The 14804-nt window shown below is 50.7% G+C and overlaps 6 protein-coding genes across 6 annotated transcripts; 2 read left to right on the top strand and 4 right to left on the bottom strand.

Annotated features, from left to right (window-relative positions):
• Positions 1-777: 777 nt before the first annotated feature.
• On the top strand, positions 778-1896 carry DACRYDRAFT_19191 (uncharacterized protein; the record flags this gene model as incomplete). The annotated part of the gene is made up of 1 exon (XM_040771432.1): positions 778-1896. The coding sequence occupies one exon, from the start codon at positions 778-780 to the stop codon at positions 1894-1896; it is 1119 nt and encodes a 372-aa protein (XP_040623650.1).
• A 373-nt stretch (positions 1897-2269) lies between these two features.
• DACRYDRAFT_25561 (DUF221-domain-containing protein) lies at positions 2270-6421 on the bottom strand. The gene is made up of 13 exons (XM_040774216.1): positions 6104-6421; positions 5954-6052; positions 5623-5905; positions 5183-5573; positions 4657-5137; positions 4508-4607; positions 4383-4457; positions 4264-4327; positions 4141-4212; positions 4025-4090; positions 3816-3975; positions 3695-3764; positions 2270-3645 (listed from the first exon to the last, which is right to left on the bottom strand). The coding sequence occupies exons 1-13, from the start codon at positions 6233-6235 to the stop codon at positions 2384-2386; spliced, it is 3255 nt and encodes a 1084-aa protein (XP_040623649.1). The 5' UTR covers positions 6236-6421; the 3' UTR covers positions 2270-2383.
• A 943-nt stretch (positions 6422-7364) lies between these two features.
• DACRYDRAFT_60131 (Fcf1-domain-containing protein) lies at positions 7365-8084 on the bottom strand (the record flags this gene model as incomplete). Its single annotated transcript, XM_040775616.1, has 3 exons — positions 7365-7590; positions 7639-7866; positions 7975-8084. The coding sequence occupies 3 exons, from the start codon at positions 8082-8084 to the stop codon at positions 7365-7367; spliced, it is 564 nt and encodes a 187-aa protein (XP_040623648.1).
• A 236-nt stretch (positions 8085-8320) lies between these two features.
• Positions 8321-9823, top strand: DACRYDRAFT_97525 (FAD dependent oxidoreductase; the record flags this gene model as incomplete). Its single annotated transcript, XM_040777463.1, has 5 exons — positions 8321-8571; positions 8624-9055; positions 9106-9205; positions 9254-9580; positions 9632-9823. 5 exons carry the CDS (start codon positions 8321-8323, stop codon positions 9812-9814), a joined length of 1293 nt encoding a protein of 430 aa, XP_040623647.1. The 3' UTR covers positions 9815-9823.
• A 142-nt stretch (positions 9824-9965) lies between these two features.
• DACRYDRAFT_102800 (carbamoyl-phosphate synthase) lies at positions 9966-13859 on the bottom strand (the record flags this gene model as incomplete). Its single annotated transcript, XM_040767669.1, has 6 exons — positions 13751-13859; positions 12950-13697; positions 12640-12899; positions 10161-12589; positions 10071-10112; positions 9966-9999 (listed from the first exon to the last, which is right to left on the bottom strand). Exons 2-6 carry the CDS (start codon positions 13572-13574, stop codon positions 9966-9968), a joined length of 3390 nt encoding a protein of 1129 aa, XP_040623646.1. The 5' UTR covers positions 13575-13697; positions 13751-13859.
• A 304-nt stretch (positions 13860-14163) lies between these two features.
• Positions 14164-14804, bottom strand: DACRYDRAFT_25559 (uncharacterized protein). The gene has a single exon (XM_040774215.1). It carries the CDS (start codon positions 14729-14731, stop codon positions 14462-14464), a length of 270 nt encoding a protein of 89 aa, XP_040623645.1. The 5' UTR covers positions 14732-14804; the 3' UTR covers positions 14164-14461.

The following is a 14804-nucleotide window of genomic DNA, read 5'->3' as shown; positions in this document are numbered from 1 at the left end:
AACCCTAACCCTAACCCTAACCCTAACCCTAACCCTAACCCTAACCCTAACCCTAACCCTAACCCTAACCCTAACCCTAACCCTAACCCTAACCCTAACCCTAACCCTAACCCTAACCCTGCTCAGTCTAACACAGACCAGGAATAAGGCTCCCCAGCTTCCTGCCTATGCTGATGACTGGGCCACCTGTGCACTTATAAAGCAGTTCATGAGGAATAAGAGGTATTATGAGTGCAAGAAAGCCATCCAGATGGCTGAGGAGAAGGCCAATTGCAAGAATGCACTGGAGAGCAACAAGGAGTATGAGGACAAGGACAAGAAGGATGAGGGGGATGAGGAGTAGCATGGATACACTGAGCACTGATTCCATTAGTATTAGTAGTACCTATAGTGCTGAAATCTATTCTTTAAACCATCTCCCAGCATGCTTCATTCAAACCCCCGGCCTATTCCTATTAGCAGGGCCTGAAATGCTTTTAATAAGCACTTTTTTATTAAGTAATTTTATTAATAAATTTTATTAACTATCTACAAATTTACTATGGGGCTGAAATGTTCATTAAAGTGCTTCTAAGAAGCACTTGTACTTGACAAAATGCGGGGCTGCATATCATCCCTGATATAGCACTCCCTGCACTGCTTTGAAGGACCTCGGGAGCCGGTCCGAGGTGCTTGAAAGAAGCAGGGTTTAGGGCCCCAGTGGTTGTGCGATTCTTGACGCGTCGACATCGAGTCCCACGAGGCGTCGTTCGCACCGGACCACCATCAGGATCCAACATGACTGACACTATCCATTTACCTGGGGATGTACCGCTCTATGACTATCTACTTGTGCACGAGTTGAATCGTTCAAGTCTGGCGATAAACGAGGATAGCGTTAAGGGATCGAAATTGACGAAGGAGAACTTGACCGAGCTGCGCGAGATCTGGGAACGTGATCGGTCGATGCCAAACATCGAGTGGAGGAAAGCATGGGCAGCGAGCCATGGTTTGAGAAGCTTCGCGAATGTCACTCAGTTCTTCAAGCGCAAAATGAAGCAACCGTCAAGACGGCAGGCAACAGAGGCGGACGTGTCTCTGACAGCGCATACAGGCGATGGATCGAGTTCTCCCCACGAGATACGAGACGAAACCTCACACGCTTCACTTTCCTTTGTCTATCACTATCCCTCACACGCTATGCTAGTGTCACACAAATCTAGTCAACAAAATCTTACAAATGAGCGTGTCTCTCATTGCTCAGCACCCTCCACTCCTATTATCGAGCGTGACTCGTCCCGTAACATTCCTGATGACATGTACGCCATTTCTACACCCCAGACGTGTGACTCTTCCCTCTACTCTGGCGTCCGGACCGGCCTGTTAGCGCATACATATACCGTGTCTCCTGACGACTCATTCAGTGTTGATCAGACTGATCACGATACCCGTTCGGTGCCTCTTCTGTCATACAGTCTTCCGAACAGCCCTGCCAACACGTCAACAATTCATCCCACTCCCTCCAGCCGGCAGGAACCTCTATTTGCCGTCGAAGATGACTATAACCATGTGGCTGGCGGTATCGGACTGGGACTAGAGTTCTTTGACATTGCTGTCGATGACCAAACCTCCTGGATGAAGGTCGAAGACGCGGGGCTTGGCGACCACCCCTCGCTGCTACTCCATCGTTCTGGGGCACTTGATCTCAATTTCGAACAAGTGCATAACGAGCTCCCGTTAGCGACATGTGCAGTGCCTGGAGCTGACCTTGATTACGAAGCTGTCTCTCTGTTCCACGAAGCAGATTGCAACTTTCTGCCAGCTGAGATCGATCCTATGGACACTCCAGACGCTTGGGATTCTCTCGTGTCACCGTTATGTGGGGCACCGAGCACTCGTAAGACTGCATTTCTGTAACTAGATTCAGACAGACCCTGATAGGTTGATAGCTGCGGAATCGGGCTGGGGACGACAGGTGGACTCTGATCAGGACTATAGAGCGTCCTCATTGACATGGGACGAACCTGATACATTGTCTGATGGCGATCCCAATGTCTTCGAATCTTTTCCACAGCCGTATGCATATCAAACACTCCGTCAACGAGCTGAGGTTGAGCATGATCTCGCGTCGCGATGCCTTGCAGACGATCGGCATTGGGATGAACTTGTGACTGTGAGCCGTTGTATCAACGAACAGCTGGGACTGGCCGGTTTGTAACAGAGTGGCGCATGATTCAAATCCGATGCTACGAATCCTGATCAGCGGAGGACCTGACATGGAAAAGAATGCAAGTTCGATTGCCAGGTGTACAGTGTATTTTGAGAAGGGCACGTTACATACACCGCAGGTGCAGTAATTATATAAGTCCAGAGAATTCAACACATGATAAGTCCTTGTACCACTCTACATAAAAGACCGATGGGAAACATCAACGCGAGGTTCCTGCCCCAGTGCATCATTCCTATTATAAGCGCCACGGCCCGAGATGTTCACACCATCCGGATTCCAATTTGCGGTACGTTGCCTGGAAGGTGGGTTAGGACCGCGAGGCCGAGAGACAGAAGATGGATCCCAATTTGAGGTTGCCTGCCGCAATGGGGGCGTCATTCCGCGATTGGGGAACTCCCAGTTGTCATTTAGCGCCGGTGGTGGGGTTGAACGGGCGGGTGAAGCGCCACTCATGGCTTCCCAATTTGCAGGTGCTTGCCTGGAAGGGGGAACGGGGCGGACATTGACTGGGGAGGCTGTCCACTCTGCAGTCGGCTGCCTCGATGGGGGCCCAGGCCGGGGGCTGTATGCCAGGTTGTCAGCGGTGGGAATGCGGGAGCGAGGGAGAAGGGGTTCAGTTGTGGGCGTCCTCGAACGATTGATATCGTAGGGCGGGACGATGCCTTGTGGACCCGCCAAAGGAGAAGGGTACATGGGCGGATAGGTCATGGGGCTTTCTGCGCGGTTGACAAGTGTATCTCCAGAAATCTGGCGATTAAGCAGCGGCCGGTTATCATCGCCGTGATATGCCGCCCTGTTCAGTTCACTATCATCCAGTGAAGATGTCAAAGATGTTGTCGATGCTCCTGCTTGATGCCCAGGGCCGTACTGAAGGTAACTGTCGATGGCGGCCAGTTTTGGCTTTTCGTGGTCATGGACACCCTCGACTAACGGAACAAAGGTAGACTTCACTTCCTGAGACGAGCCGAAAGCAACGGTGGAAGCAATCGACCGTGTATCCCAGTCCTGTTCTCCACGATCTCTCTGATAGAGCTGGGGGTCGTACTCGAGATCGTTCTGTTCCACAGAGGCTATGGTGATGCCACCCGCAATCTGGGCGCCCAACTTCTGGTTTCCGTACTCCGCAACCTTCGCTGTACCGTAGGTCAAACGACCGTGGTAGACTTCTGGAAGCAGCTTGGCCATGTTGGCATGAACCATAGGGGTAAACAGTTCGGCGTGGAGAGCAGGGTGACCGAAACGCTTTCCAAGGCGCGCTCTCTTGACATCAGCCTTCTGCGAATAAACCTTGCCAACCGCCAGTTCGTCGCCATCTGGGGTATGAAACATGAAGCGACCATTGAAAACACGAGCGGTGTACATTTTGAAGGCTAGAACAATGAGAATCGGCGGGACCATGGAAATGGCAGCCAAACGACCAGCTCCAAGCCACATCGCTGTGCACGAGTAAGAGACCGTCCTGTCTGAATAGAGATGAGTGCTCACTCAAAGCCATCAAAAGCTGCATAAAAACTGTAGCCATAAGAAGCCGGTTGATGACAACGTTCCACATGCGCTGCGTATCTAGTCAGGCAAAACTACTCCAATCAAGAAGGAATTTTCTCACTCCTCCACTTTCAATCTTGGTGGTAAATACGAACATCAACTGATATTTGTAGATGAATGAGCTGATCCAGAAGACGACTGTTGCCATGACGGGCACAAGAGGTGCCAAGGGTGCGTAGAGAAGTGCGACGGTGGCCATAAACAGGATAGCTGAGCTGTAAATCCGGTCAACCGAGTGTTCAGATGCATTTGAAATATACTTGCTAGTAAATGGCATAGTCAAACGAAGGTGGCTTAGTCCAATCGCGAATGTCACGTGGTGTACGCCCAAACAGGCTATGATTTCGGTTAGTAACACAAGGATGAAGACTTATAGGAAGACTCACTGAGTCCGGATGAAGATGTAGATGAGATTGATCAACTGTGCAAGATCGAAAACGACCAAGAAGCCGCGCAAACTGGTTTCGATGGTCAGGGCCATCATCCTGCTATAACAATCTGAAACGTACGGATACCAGGTGAGCCAATAGTTCGATTGCGACACGTAAGTGCTTTGAATTTCTCCCGGCAGTGCTTTACAGCAGATTAACGTGTGTTTCCTCTGGTGGCAACTCGGGCTGCAACTCACCATTGGATAGGTCGTTAAGAACAGCCGCAGCGCTTTCTGACTGGTTCACATCGTTGATGATCTTGCTTACCGCATCTTCAAACATGTTGTGAGAATCGGTACCCAGGAGTGATGCAACACTTTACCAAAACCAACGCCGATCAGACTGAAAATGAGGAATTGTGAGATGACGAGGAATGCGTAATACCGCGCAACAACTTGAGCGTCCGTACTAGAGCGAGTAATCTGACCAAAACATCAACCCGCGATTAGACATGCGAAATGCGATACTCACGGTACCAGAATACTTTGCCAAACGACGCATGATAATTGGCAAGAAGTATGAGAAAATACCAGAGACTGCGGGTGGCAAAACACCAGACACTATAGAGAAGGTGATGTTACTCGCAGACTGCCACTTGTCCAGAAATTCCAATCCCGGTATTTGTGTGAGCGCCGCCAAGTTGGCAAGGGCAGAAATGGCAAGCAGAGGAATCGTATTGAAGAAGCACACAACTGCCAGGATCATGAAGCCCCAAACACGGAGTCTCGCACGGGTGCCTCGATCAAGCTTGAGATTCTTCCAAATGATATCCTTAGGGTTAGGAGCCATGGTGATCTTGGCGCCCTGTGGCGTCTTGTTGTACACCATACGTGCGACCACGTGAGCGTACGAAACAGCTGCCATAGAAGCGAAGCCGTAGTCTTCAGCTTTGCGCAAGTCGATCTTGGCACGCTGGTCCTCGATGGTTGCTTCAAGCTTCTTAATCTTTTCACTGAGCAGAGTGAGCGGCGCCTAAGGAAAGAGCAAAGCCACATACGTGTAGTGATCAATGGCATCAACTTGCTCGCCACCACAACCCATCGTAGCACCTAACCGGATAGTGGGTCGCTTCTTGCCTACCTGGCCTCCTTTAAGATGAGAGACGAGGACGTGTTCGAGCTTGCGGACGGTCTCGTTGTGATACTCGATAAGCTCTGGCAAGCTTCCAACTTGACGGCCAATATAAACGTCTGTTGTAGGATATGGGGCCTGTAAGGACTGGAAGAGGGCTTGGATACCAAGATCGGACTGCAGTTCCTGTGGCACATGACGGATCATGAGAGTACGAGCGTAGAATGATTCAATATATTCTGGAGAGCGGAAAAAACGAATCTTCAGCTCCACCATTCTGCGCCAGTTGATGTACACGAAACCGAGGATAATAAATGCTACGCGAGTCATGAGCCTTGGAGTGAAGTGCACCACAAGTTTACGCACTGATTAGGTATGTTATACCGGCATGTACATAGAGGATATTGCCGCTGACGCTGCCGATGGTAAGCATACTGAGGGTGTTGTAGTTGGCGGTGTGGCCTTTGGTGAATACAACGTTGACGGGAATCAAGACAGCGCAGACGAGGGCGGCGACGATAACGAAGAGATATCGGAGCATACGGAGGAATCGAAGGTATGCAACGGCGTCCAGGCCGATAAGATGCATGAGAGTATCTTCGTTGGTGGTGAGTAGGGGCTTGACCCAGTCGAAAAAGCCATTTGGAATCTGTTTCCAAGGTCAGAGGTCGCCTGACGTACTTCGGAATAAACAAACCTTGGGTGGACGTTTATCCCCCTCGAAGTACTTGCTCTTTGGTTCGTAGATGATCTTATTCTGTGGTCGGAGAATGTTAAAAGCAAGGACCGTGACAAGCTGAACAGGAGTAAGCAGGCCATTCCATATGGTACGCTACGAGCGGCTCACCGATATCACGGACATCAACAGGACCTGGGATCCTACGGCGGTGGGTGCGACTGCACTAAGCTTTGCATTGTACGCCTGGATGAAATCCGAGGCGATGGTACCGGCATCGGGCTGAGAGTTGCTGCTCGACATGATGGTGTTGATGCAAGGTGAGCGATAGGGGGAAAGTGAATGTGTTGGCGAAGAAGCAGACAGGCAGACGGGAGAACTGTCAAAGGGTCGATACACTTGAGAGTTGCGGTAGTGTGCACCGCGCGTGGCAGGTGAGCGTTCGAAGGATAGACAGCTGGTCAACAGCCAGATGAAAACAAGTTAAAGAAGATGGGGGGGGATAGTGGGACGGACAGAGCCGACCGTCCGGTGGTTTGAGGGGGTGACCGATGAGCAGTGGGGGGTATGAAAGAGATATATTGAAAAGTATGCCAAGGGCCTTTGTTACATCGCCATAGGCCGGTCACTGGCCCATCAGGAGCAACATCGCCTGCGGGGGCAAGCACCCCCAATTAAACTCACGGGAACAATTACGAGGGGCCACCCACACGTCACACACGCCAACAAAATCTGCTTCCTTGATTACACAGGGTTCTAGCCCGGCACTCAATGGAGGCACACAGAATCAACGTCGTCAGGCAGACAAAACACACACGCTCAGGCCGCCAATACAATTGTATACTTCTAGTCTTACCCCATCGCCATGGCATTCACACAGTGCACACAGTTCTCGTTTGGCAAGGATAACAATCCATAATTGTTCACTTGGCTCAGAGAGATAAGCAAAAAATATCAATGTGATATATGATCCATCATTCTCATGCTTCTCCCGCCTCCGACGTCCGCGGCTTGGGACCAACATCGCTTTCCACTCGCTTTCCATGCCGGCGCTCCGTGATCAGGTAATCGCTAACTGCAGCAATGTAGACCAGGAGCACTCCAGAGATTTTGCAATATCTGCGGCGTGCCCGATCGCAAGTCCGCAACAAAATAATATTTCGGAGAGTGCATCGATGAACCTTTCAAAGTGTAACTCTTGGACCGCTCTGTAATCGCAGAAGACTCGGAGATTCTTCCCAACGTATGCCCAAGTGCATTAAGCTCTACCCTGACGAGAAAAACAATTCTTAAATGGTCACTCGGCTTGTAGGGAGCGATAGGGGAAATATGCAAACATGTTAAATGATACAAATGCGATGATCCTTCATCCCCATCGTCGCCCGGCGGACTTGGATCCAAGCCAACCTCCATCCCGTACCCTTCGCGCCTTCTACGCCGGCGCTCCCTGATCAGGCAATCGCTCGACCGCATACCTTCGCTTCACGATGTAGACGAGAGGTACACCAGGGATTTTGCGAATCCGTTTGCGGAGCTCCCGATCGCACGTCGCAACAAGATAGCACTTGTGCGCAGTGACGCGCTTTACAAGGCAGTCATCTGCGTATGTCCCGGAGTGAGAACATGGAAGACGCTCAAAGCGTGGATCTCGGGCGACTCTGTAATCACTTCAGCAGTGTTTGCTGACAGAAGGCTGCCATGCGCACCTCAACGCTATCCGGTACTTCGGACCTAGCTTCTCCAACTCAGCCATGACACAGTCCGTGATGCACGGTATGCACTTGGCGTACAGACAATCCATCATGCCTTGTACGATCTCCAACTTGTTTTGCAGGCTGAAGTTGATAAAGTTCGTATCGATAAGGACGCGGTATGGTGGTGCGAGGGCAGTATTGTGGGCAAAGAAGAGCGATGAGGCTTGCTGTGGGACGTGTCTTTTTGCTGCTTCCTTTTTTGCCTCTTCCTTCTGTTTCTCCTTGACTTTGTTTTCCGCTCTATACACGAAGTTAGGGAGTACTCGAAGGACACTGTCTAACGCTCACAATCTCGCATCTTTGGGATTAAGGATGCGCTTCACCTCGGCAAATTTTCTAGTCTTCTTTGCACGGCTCTGCACGGCAAGCTTAGTGACCTTGGGTAATACAGTCAACATTATGATGCTTACCATGATGAAGGAACTGAGCAATCCAAGATGTGGTGGATCAGCGAGTCCGAAGTTTTGTGGTCATGCGAGTTAGCGCTCACGCACGGCAGCAGAAATTCGCTTCGCTTCATCCGACCCCTTCCTGGACCCTAACCCGATACGACCGCAACTATGCAATATAAAGCACTTTCACTGTCTAAGCATCTAGGTGATCCTTTATCCCAGTTGTACGTCGCTTTGCTAGAATGCTTTCTAAAGAGGTTATCATCATTGGTTCTGGTGCTTTTGGGCTCTCTACCGCCTATCACCTCCTCAAGACTGGTCGCTACAGAGTAACCGTTCTCGAGCGGGCTCCAGCCGGCCTTGCGGTGGATGCCGCAAGCACGGATATCAACAAGATCGTACGGAGTGACTACTCCGATATGTTCTATGCCCGACTGGCAAAGGAAGCTATTGAGGAGTGGAGGAAGCCGGAGTGGAAGGGGACGTACCATGAGTGAGGCTCAGTCAATTCGTCGCAAAGGAAAGCCTGGACTGAGTACCTCCAGGTGCGGCGTTATAGTGCTCGGGGACGATTCGGCAACCGGCTCCTATTCGAACGCATCTTTGGAGAACTGTGAAACGCTGGGCTCCAGGATTGAGCGTTTGAAGGACTTGTCCGCAATCACTGGGGTGTTCCCTTCCGGAATATCGACTGGAAATATCCCTGCCACCAACGTGTATATAAACCGCGATGGGGGCTGGGCTGCGGCAAGTGAAGCGGTTGCTGTCGTAGCTGATAAAGTCCGGGAGCTTGGTGGGTCAATTATCAGCGGCGCTAAGGTTAAGACGCTGCATGAGGATGCGAGCGGCAAGGTCGATGGTGTTATTCTCGTGTCTGGGCAAGCCATGCTCGCCGACCTGGTCATCGCCGCTGCTGGTTCCTGGACACCTTCCCTTCTTCCTGGATACGGTGCTGCTGAGCGGATGGTTGCAACAGGGTAAGAGAGGGCAGCAGTGTCTATTCGTGCTGCGCTCGAACCGTCCCTAGGCAGAGCGTCGCAACCATTCAACTCACTGCAGAGGAAGCCGAACTTTATCGCAATGTACCAGTGGTGCTTGACTTTGCCTCTGGGTGGTACGGATTCCCGGTCAGTGTTATTGACCGCATGCCTGTGCAAGGACTAAGCAACATATAGCCAAACAAGGACAACATCATGAAATGCGCTATACACCACGCAGGATACACCAACCCGCAAGAAAGTGCTCTGCCTGGTGCAGCACCCGTATCCACACCCCGAACCGTGGTAGATGGTGGCATTGAGGGCAAAGCAATAACAAGGACAATGATCAAAGAGTTGCGGCAACAGGTCAAGGCAATGTACCCGGACCTCGGGAAGAAACCGCTCAATTCCACAAGGATGTGCTGGTACACCGATACCCCGGACTCTGACTGGATATTCGATTTCCATCCGGATCATTCAAAGTTGTTATTTGCCACTGGTGGATCAGGTCATGCATTCAAGGTCAGACCAAAGTCGCTTTACACTGAATTGCCGCTAACACTCTGTGGGTAGTTTTTGCCTACCTTGGGACGTTTTGCACTGGGTCGCATAGAAGGGACATTGGACGAGGAAACGGCCGAACGGTTCGCATGGGCGAAAGCGGCAGGCAAACTAGACATGTCGCGTATTCATCAAGAGACGAAGATTCTAGTCGTTGAAGAGTTGGCAGACCCAACTGGCCTAAGCGGTTGTTAGGGAGCGTGTGAAGGACATGCATATCTTCACTCAGCAGAGGGGGATATCAGAGTTCAAAGGAGAGCACCAATAGAATTCAAGAGGCATATGCTAATCTACAAGTGGCGAGCCATGATACTTGGTGTATTCTCATACCTTAGAACCAACAAATTCAGACCAAGAGTGAACCTCCGGCGGTATGTGACCTTCAATGTATTTACCATAGTCTCCCTGATGCATCTTCATGGCAAGACTCTCGACGAAAAGTTCGGCACACCTGGCGTTATTGATCAGTGGGATACCGAAGTCAACCGCATTCCTGGACAACTTGTAAGCGGGACACAGAAAACATGACTGGTTTGCATACCTCCGCGCAACATAGTCCTCATCTAGAGCATCCTTGCCGCGTGCCTTCGCGAGATTGATCACACACTGGATTTCCCACTCATCAAAGGCCTCCCGAAGTTTCCTCTTGTCTTTCAGTGGGAAGAAAATTCGCTTGCAGTGCACGTATGGAAGCTCGTTGAGGAACTCTGCGACCTCAGTTGAAGAGCAGTACAGCTTGAATCCAAGATCAACGAGAGAGCGAGCAACAGCTGCCATTTCAGGCTTGCTGGTGTCACCGCCGATAAGAACGCCACGTCCCGCTTGGGGAACCTTGAAACCATTGGTGCTAAGCAAGGCTGCCCAGTACGCTTCTTGCATATTGCGACCAAAGCTAGCGATTTCTCCAGTGCTGGCCATTTCAACACCAAGGAAGGGATCGGCACCAGGCAACCGTGTCCAAGAGAACTGCGAAACTTTGATAGCCTGATAGTCCCGATTCTTTGCCATCAAATCAATCGGTGCAGGAACATTTTGGCCAACAATAGCGGCGGTAGCAGCTTCAATGAAGTTGGTACCGAGAACCTTGGAAACAAAGGGGAACGAGCGGGAAGCGCGAAGGTTGCACTCAATCACCTTCAAAGCAGCGTCTTGACCATTTTCCGCTGGCTGTCGGATGATCTGCATGTTGAACGGACCCGAAATATCCAGCGCCTTCGCAACTTTCTCAGCGATCTCCTTCAGTCGCACCATCTCCCCGTCATCAAGCGAGAACGGGGGTAAAACCAACGTAGCATCACCAGAATGGACGCCAGCATTCTCAACGTGCTCAGAGATCGCATGGAGAATCAGCTTTCCCTGATATGCGACCCCATCGATGTCAACCTCCTGGGCACCTTCGATGAATTTGGTAATGACGACTGGATGTAGCGGTGAGACTGAGGCAGCCGCAGACAAATTATGGTCCAGAGTTGACTCCTCGTATACAACGTTCATAGCTGCACCGGAAAGAACATATGACGGTCGGATTAAAACTGGATATCCGACTTGGGCGGCGAATCGTTTTGCATCTTCGATGCTGCTCGCCTCTGTCCAAGCAGGCTGATCAACGCCGGCTTTATCCAGGATACCCGAAAATTTGTGACGATCCTCTGCTGAATCAATTCGCTCCGGGTCTGTACCAAGAACAGTGACCCCGCTATGTTTGAGGCGAAGAGCAATGTTCTGGGGAAGTTGGCCACCAACACTGACAATGACACCTTCCGCTTGCTCTAGCTCGTAGATATCCATGACGCGTTCCCAGCCGAGTTCTTCGAAATACATGCGATCGGCCTCATCATAATCGGTTGAGACAGTCTCTGGGTTATAGTTGATCATGATGGTACGCTTCCCCATGTCTCTCAACTTGCGAGCACAAGTGACAGAGCACCAATCAAATTCGACACTGCTTCCAATGCGGTAAACACCGCTGCCAAGAACCATCGTACCGTGCTCATCAAAGGAGACGTCGTGCTCTTGCGCGTTGTAGGTCGTGTACAAATAGTTGGTGTGTGCAGGGTATTCTGCGGCGAGAGTGTCGATGCGCTTAACGAAAGGAGTGACACCTAGCACCTTCCTATGAGCGCGTACCTCGGTCTCCGTACAGCCAACACGATCGGCGATCTGGTGGTCGGAGAAACCCATGCGTTTAGCTATGAGCATAAAGTCTTTGTTTAATGCTTGCAGGGTTCCAGCTTCAGTCATTTGACGACTAGTCTGCACGATATTGTCGATCTTGTACAAGAACCACTTATCGATCTTGGTCAAATCATGAATTTGATCAACGGTGTAGTTTTTGTTGTACATCGCGTGGGCCACCGCAAAGAGCCGTGTATCTGTAGGCGCACGCAGCGCATGGTCGAGATCTTCTGGTTGCACATATGCTTCAAAACCCGTGTACCGCGGATCCACTTGACGGATGGCCTTCTGAAGGGACTCCTCAAAAGTACGACCGATAGCCATGACTTCGCCGACTGACTTCATAGCAGAGCCGACATGACGACTGACCTGACCCGAAAACTTTGCAAGATCCCATTTCGGAATCTTGGTGACGATATAATCCAGAGACGGTTCGAAGCAGGCAGTGGTGTTCTTCGTTACCGCATTCGGCAGTTCCGGCAGAGTATAGCCAAGGGCAAGCTTGGCAGCAGTGTAGGCCAGTGGATAGCCAGTGGCTTTGGATGCTAGAGCACTGGATCGGCTGAGACGGGCATTGACCTCTATGACGCGATATTCTTTGGAAGTCGGATGTAGACCATACTGGATATTACACTCGCCGACGACACCGAGATGACGGATCGTTTTGAGCGCGGCGGTTCGAAGCATATGATACTCATCATCGGGGAGCGTTTGAGAAGGTGCGACGACAATAGAATCGCCGGTGTGAGTGCCAAGTGGGTCGAAGTTTTCCATGTTGCAACAAATAATAGTGTTCTTTGCAGAGACGTTAGACATGAATCTGTTTCAGAGGAGAGCAGTCTCACATCCGCAGCATCCCGAACTACTTCATATTCCAGTTCCTTCCACCCTTTCATACTACGCTCAACCAGCAACTGAGGGCTCAGCGACAAGCCCTTGGCCGCCAGATCTCGCAGTTCATCGGGATTTTCAGCGAAGCCTGATCCAAGACCACCCAATGTAAATGCAGCACGAACGATAACCGGGTACTTGATCTCTTCAGCGGCATTCAGAGCGTCGTTGACCGACGACACGGCAGTCGACACCGCAACCGGAATATCGATTTCTACAGGTTAAATCAATACGAAGGATAATAACTGAATTCAGGCAACGCACCATTCAGAGCCTTCACAAACAGTTCACGATCCTCACTGATCTCGAGGGTCCGGATCGGTGTGCCCAGAACCTGCACTCCCAAACGCTCTAGGACACCCATGCGATCCAGCTGCATCCCGACGTTCAGGGCAGTTTGACCACCAAACGTCAACAGGATGCCATCAGGCCGTTCCTTCTCAAGAACGTAGGCGACATAGTCGGCAGTGACGGGCAAAAAATATACTTCTGATGCGAGCTGATGGGAGGTCTGCCAAGTTGCGATATTCGGATTGATTAGAATGGCATCAATGCCTTCTTCTTTCAAAGCCTTCATTGCTTGTGATCCAGAATAATCGAACTCTCCAGCCTGGCCAATGCTGAGGCCGCCACTACCCAGCATGACGACCTTCTTCACATCGGGTCGGGGTATTTTGGGAAGCACCTTGGCCGAAATACGACGTGCAAGCTCGGACGGAGAATTCAAGACATGTTCGTCTCCGTCAAAACCTCCCACAGCGGACTGTGCGACGGCTTCAGCATATTTTGTCGGAGCGATTGATACTGGTCGTGAGATGTGAAAAGCGCGGGTTGATTTCAGATACACCAGTCGTGTCAAGCGACTGGCTGTAACTGACCACTGGATCATTTTCGTATTGATCAGCTACTAGGCGTATTTGCAGGCGGCGGGTATTCGCGATTGTGATGTAATTTGTGTTCGAATGAGGTAATTCAAATTCCCAGCAGAGAGAATACGAGGTCTGCCAAATAGCTGATCAGTAGCATGAGTTCGTGATAGACAATGCCCAAAAGCTGTGTGCGTACTCGTCACGAGTTGATTTGTCGAAGATTACCGTCATCCGAAGAGGACAAGCGAGTATACCTGTCAATGCTCAGATGCAAGATGAGGGAGGGTAACGAGGGATGAGGGCAGTTTTTCAGGGTTAACTTCGCCCAAATCAGAGAAAAAAATCCCCTGATAAGCAGCGCCACTTCAAAAAAATACTTAACTCACGCCCGGCACGCGGCTGGACCAACGGCAAGACTTCGCCGCGGAAATTAATCTCAAGACTAGCTATAGCCCTCAACTCAACCCAGTCAAACTCAAAACAGTCATCTAAACCACAACTGCATATCTAATGCAGAATGTACCAGCATCAACTATACTACTGCTGCGCAGACTTATTCAAGACTTCTACTAGAACCTGGCAAAGAGATTAGATGATTAACAAAGCGCAACAAGATCGTTACTTCCATTGGCTCGATTTTTTCATCATCGAGTCTCCGCTCAAGGTGCATCATATGCACTGACATCTAGATCGGTTTGGTACACGAGCGATAGAGCTCGTTCTTGATCCTGCTTTGCTACATTTCACTCGTCTGCTGCTCTTCCCATTTGCTCAGTTCGACCGAACTCGTGAATCGGTGGGGAGTCTTCAAACGTGGGGCATGTGTTCTTCCACATGTGCTGCTCCAGAGCCTCTTTGTGGGCTTGGTCACTCGCCTTTTTTGGACAGGCTAGCTCAACAACTGGGGTCAGGATCTGGATGGTCCGTCGTCGTTGCCAGCATCCGATAGATGAAGGCCTCGATTACGCCGAGTTATTGTTCTGATGGCGCCCAGCATACGCGCAGTCGACATTCTCATAGCCGAGACCGAGAGATTCATGCCTTGCTCCGTCAGAGTACACGAAGCTGTCCCCACAAGAACGAGGAACGACATAACCAAGATTTGGCGAGCTGAGCTGGCTGGAATTGAGAAGTTCTCAGAAATATTCCGACCGCTTTCCACATTGTGATGTGTCATTGGGGTGTCACCGGTTGCTCCTCAGCCGCGGACAATGAACAAGAACGCAGAAGTATCCTCGTCGATATATCAG

Source organism: Dacryopinax primogenitus, assembly GCF_000292625.1.
Source record: "Dacryopinax primogenitus strain DJM-731 SS1 chromosome Unknown DACRYscaffold_27, whole genome shotgun sequence".
NCBI classification, from domain to species: Eukaryota; Fungi; Basidiomycota; class Dacrymycetes; order Dacrymycetales; family Dacrymycetaceae; genus Dacryopinax; species Dacryopinax primogenitus.
Note: the sequence above shows the minus strand (reverse complement) of the source record. Positions and strands in the feature narration are given on the sequence as shown.

What these genes read in the sequence shown, in the direction of transcription:
- DACRYDRAFT_25561 (XM_040774216.1), bottom strand. Translation starts at nt 6,235, where the DNA reads ATGTCGAGCAGCAACTCTCAGCCCGATGCCGGTACCATCGCCTCGGAT. An exon ending in GATGCCATTGATCACTACAC is followed by an intron (nt 5,138 to 5,182) that starts GTATGTGGCTTT and finishes CACTCTGCTCAG; the next exon opens with TGAAAAGATTAAGAAGCTTG. An exon ending in TCTGATCGGCGTTGGTTTTG is followed by an intron (nt 4,458 to 4,507) that starts GTAAAGTGTTGC and finishes ACATGTTTGAAG; the next exon opens with ATGCGGTAAGCAAGATCATC.
- DACRYDRAFT_25559 (XM_040774215.1), bottom strand. Translation starts at nt 14,731, where the DNA reads ATGACACATCACAATGTGGAAAGCGGTCGGAATATTTCTGAGAACTTC.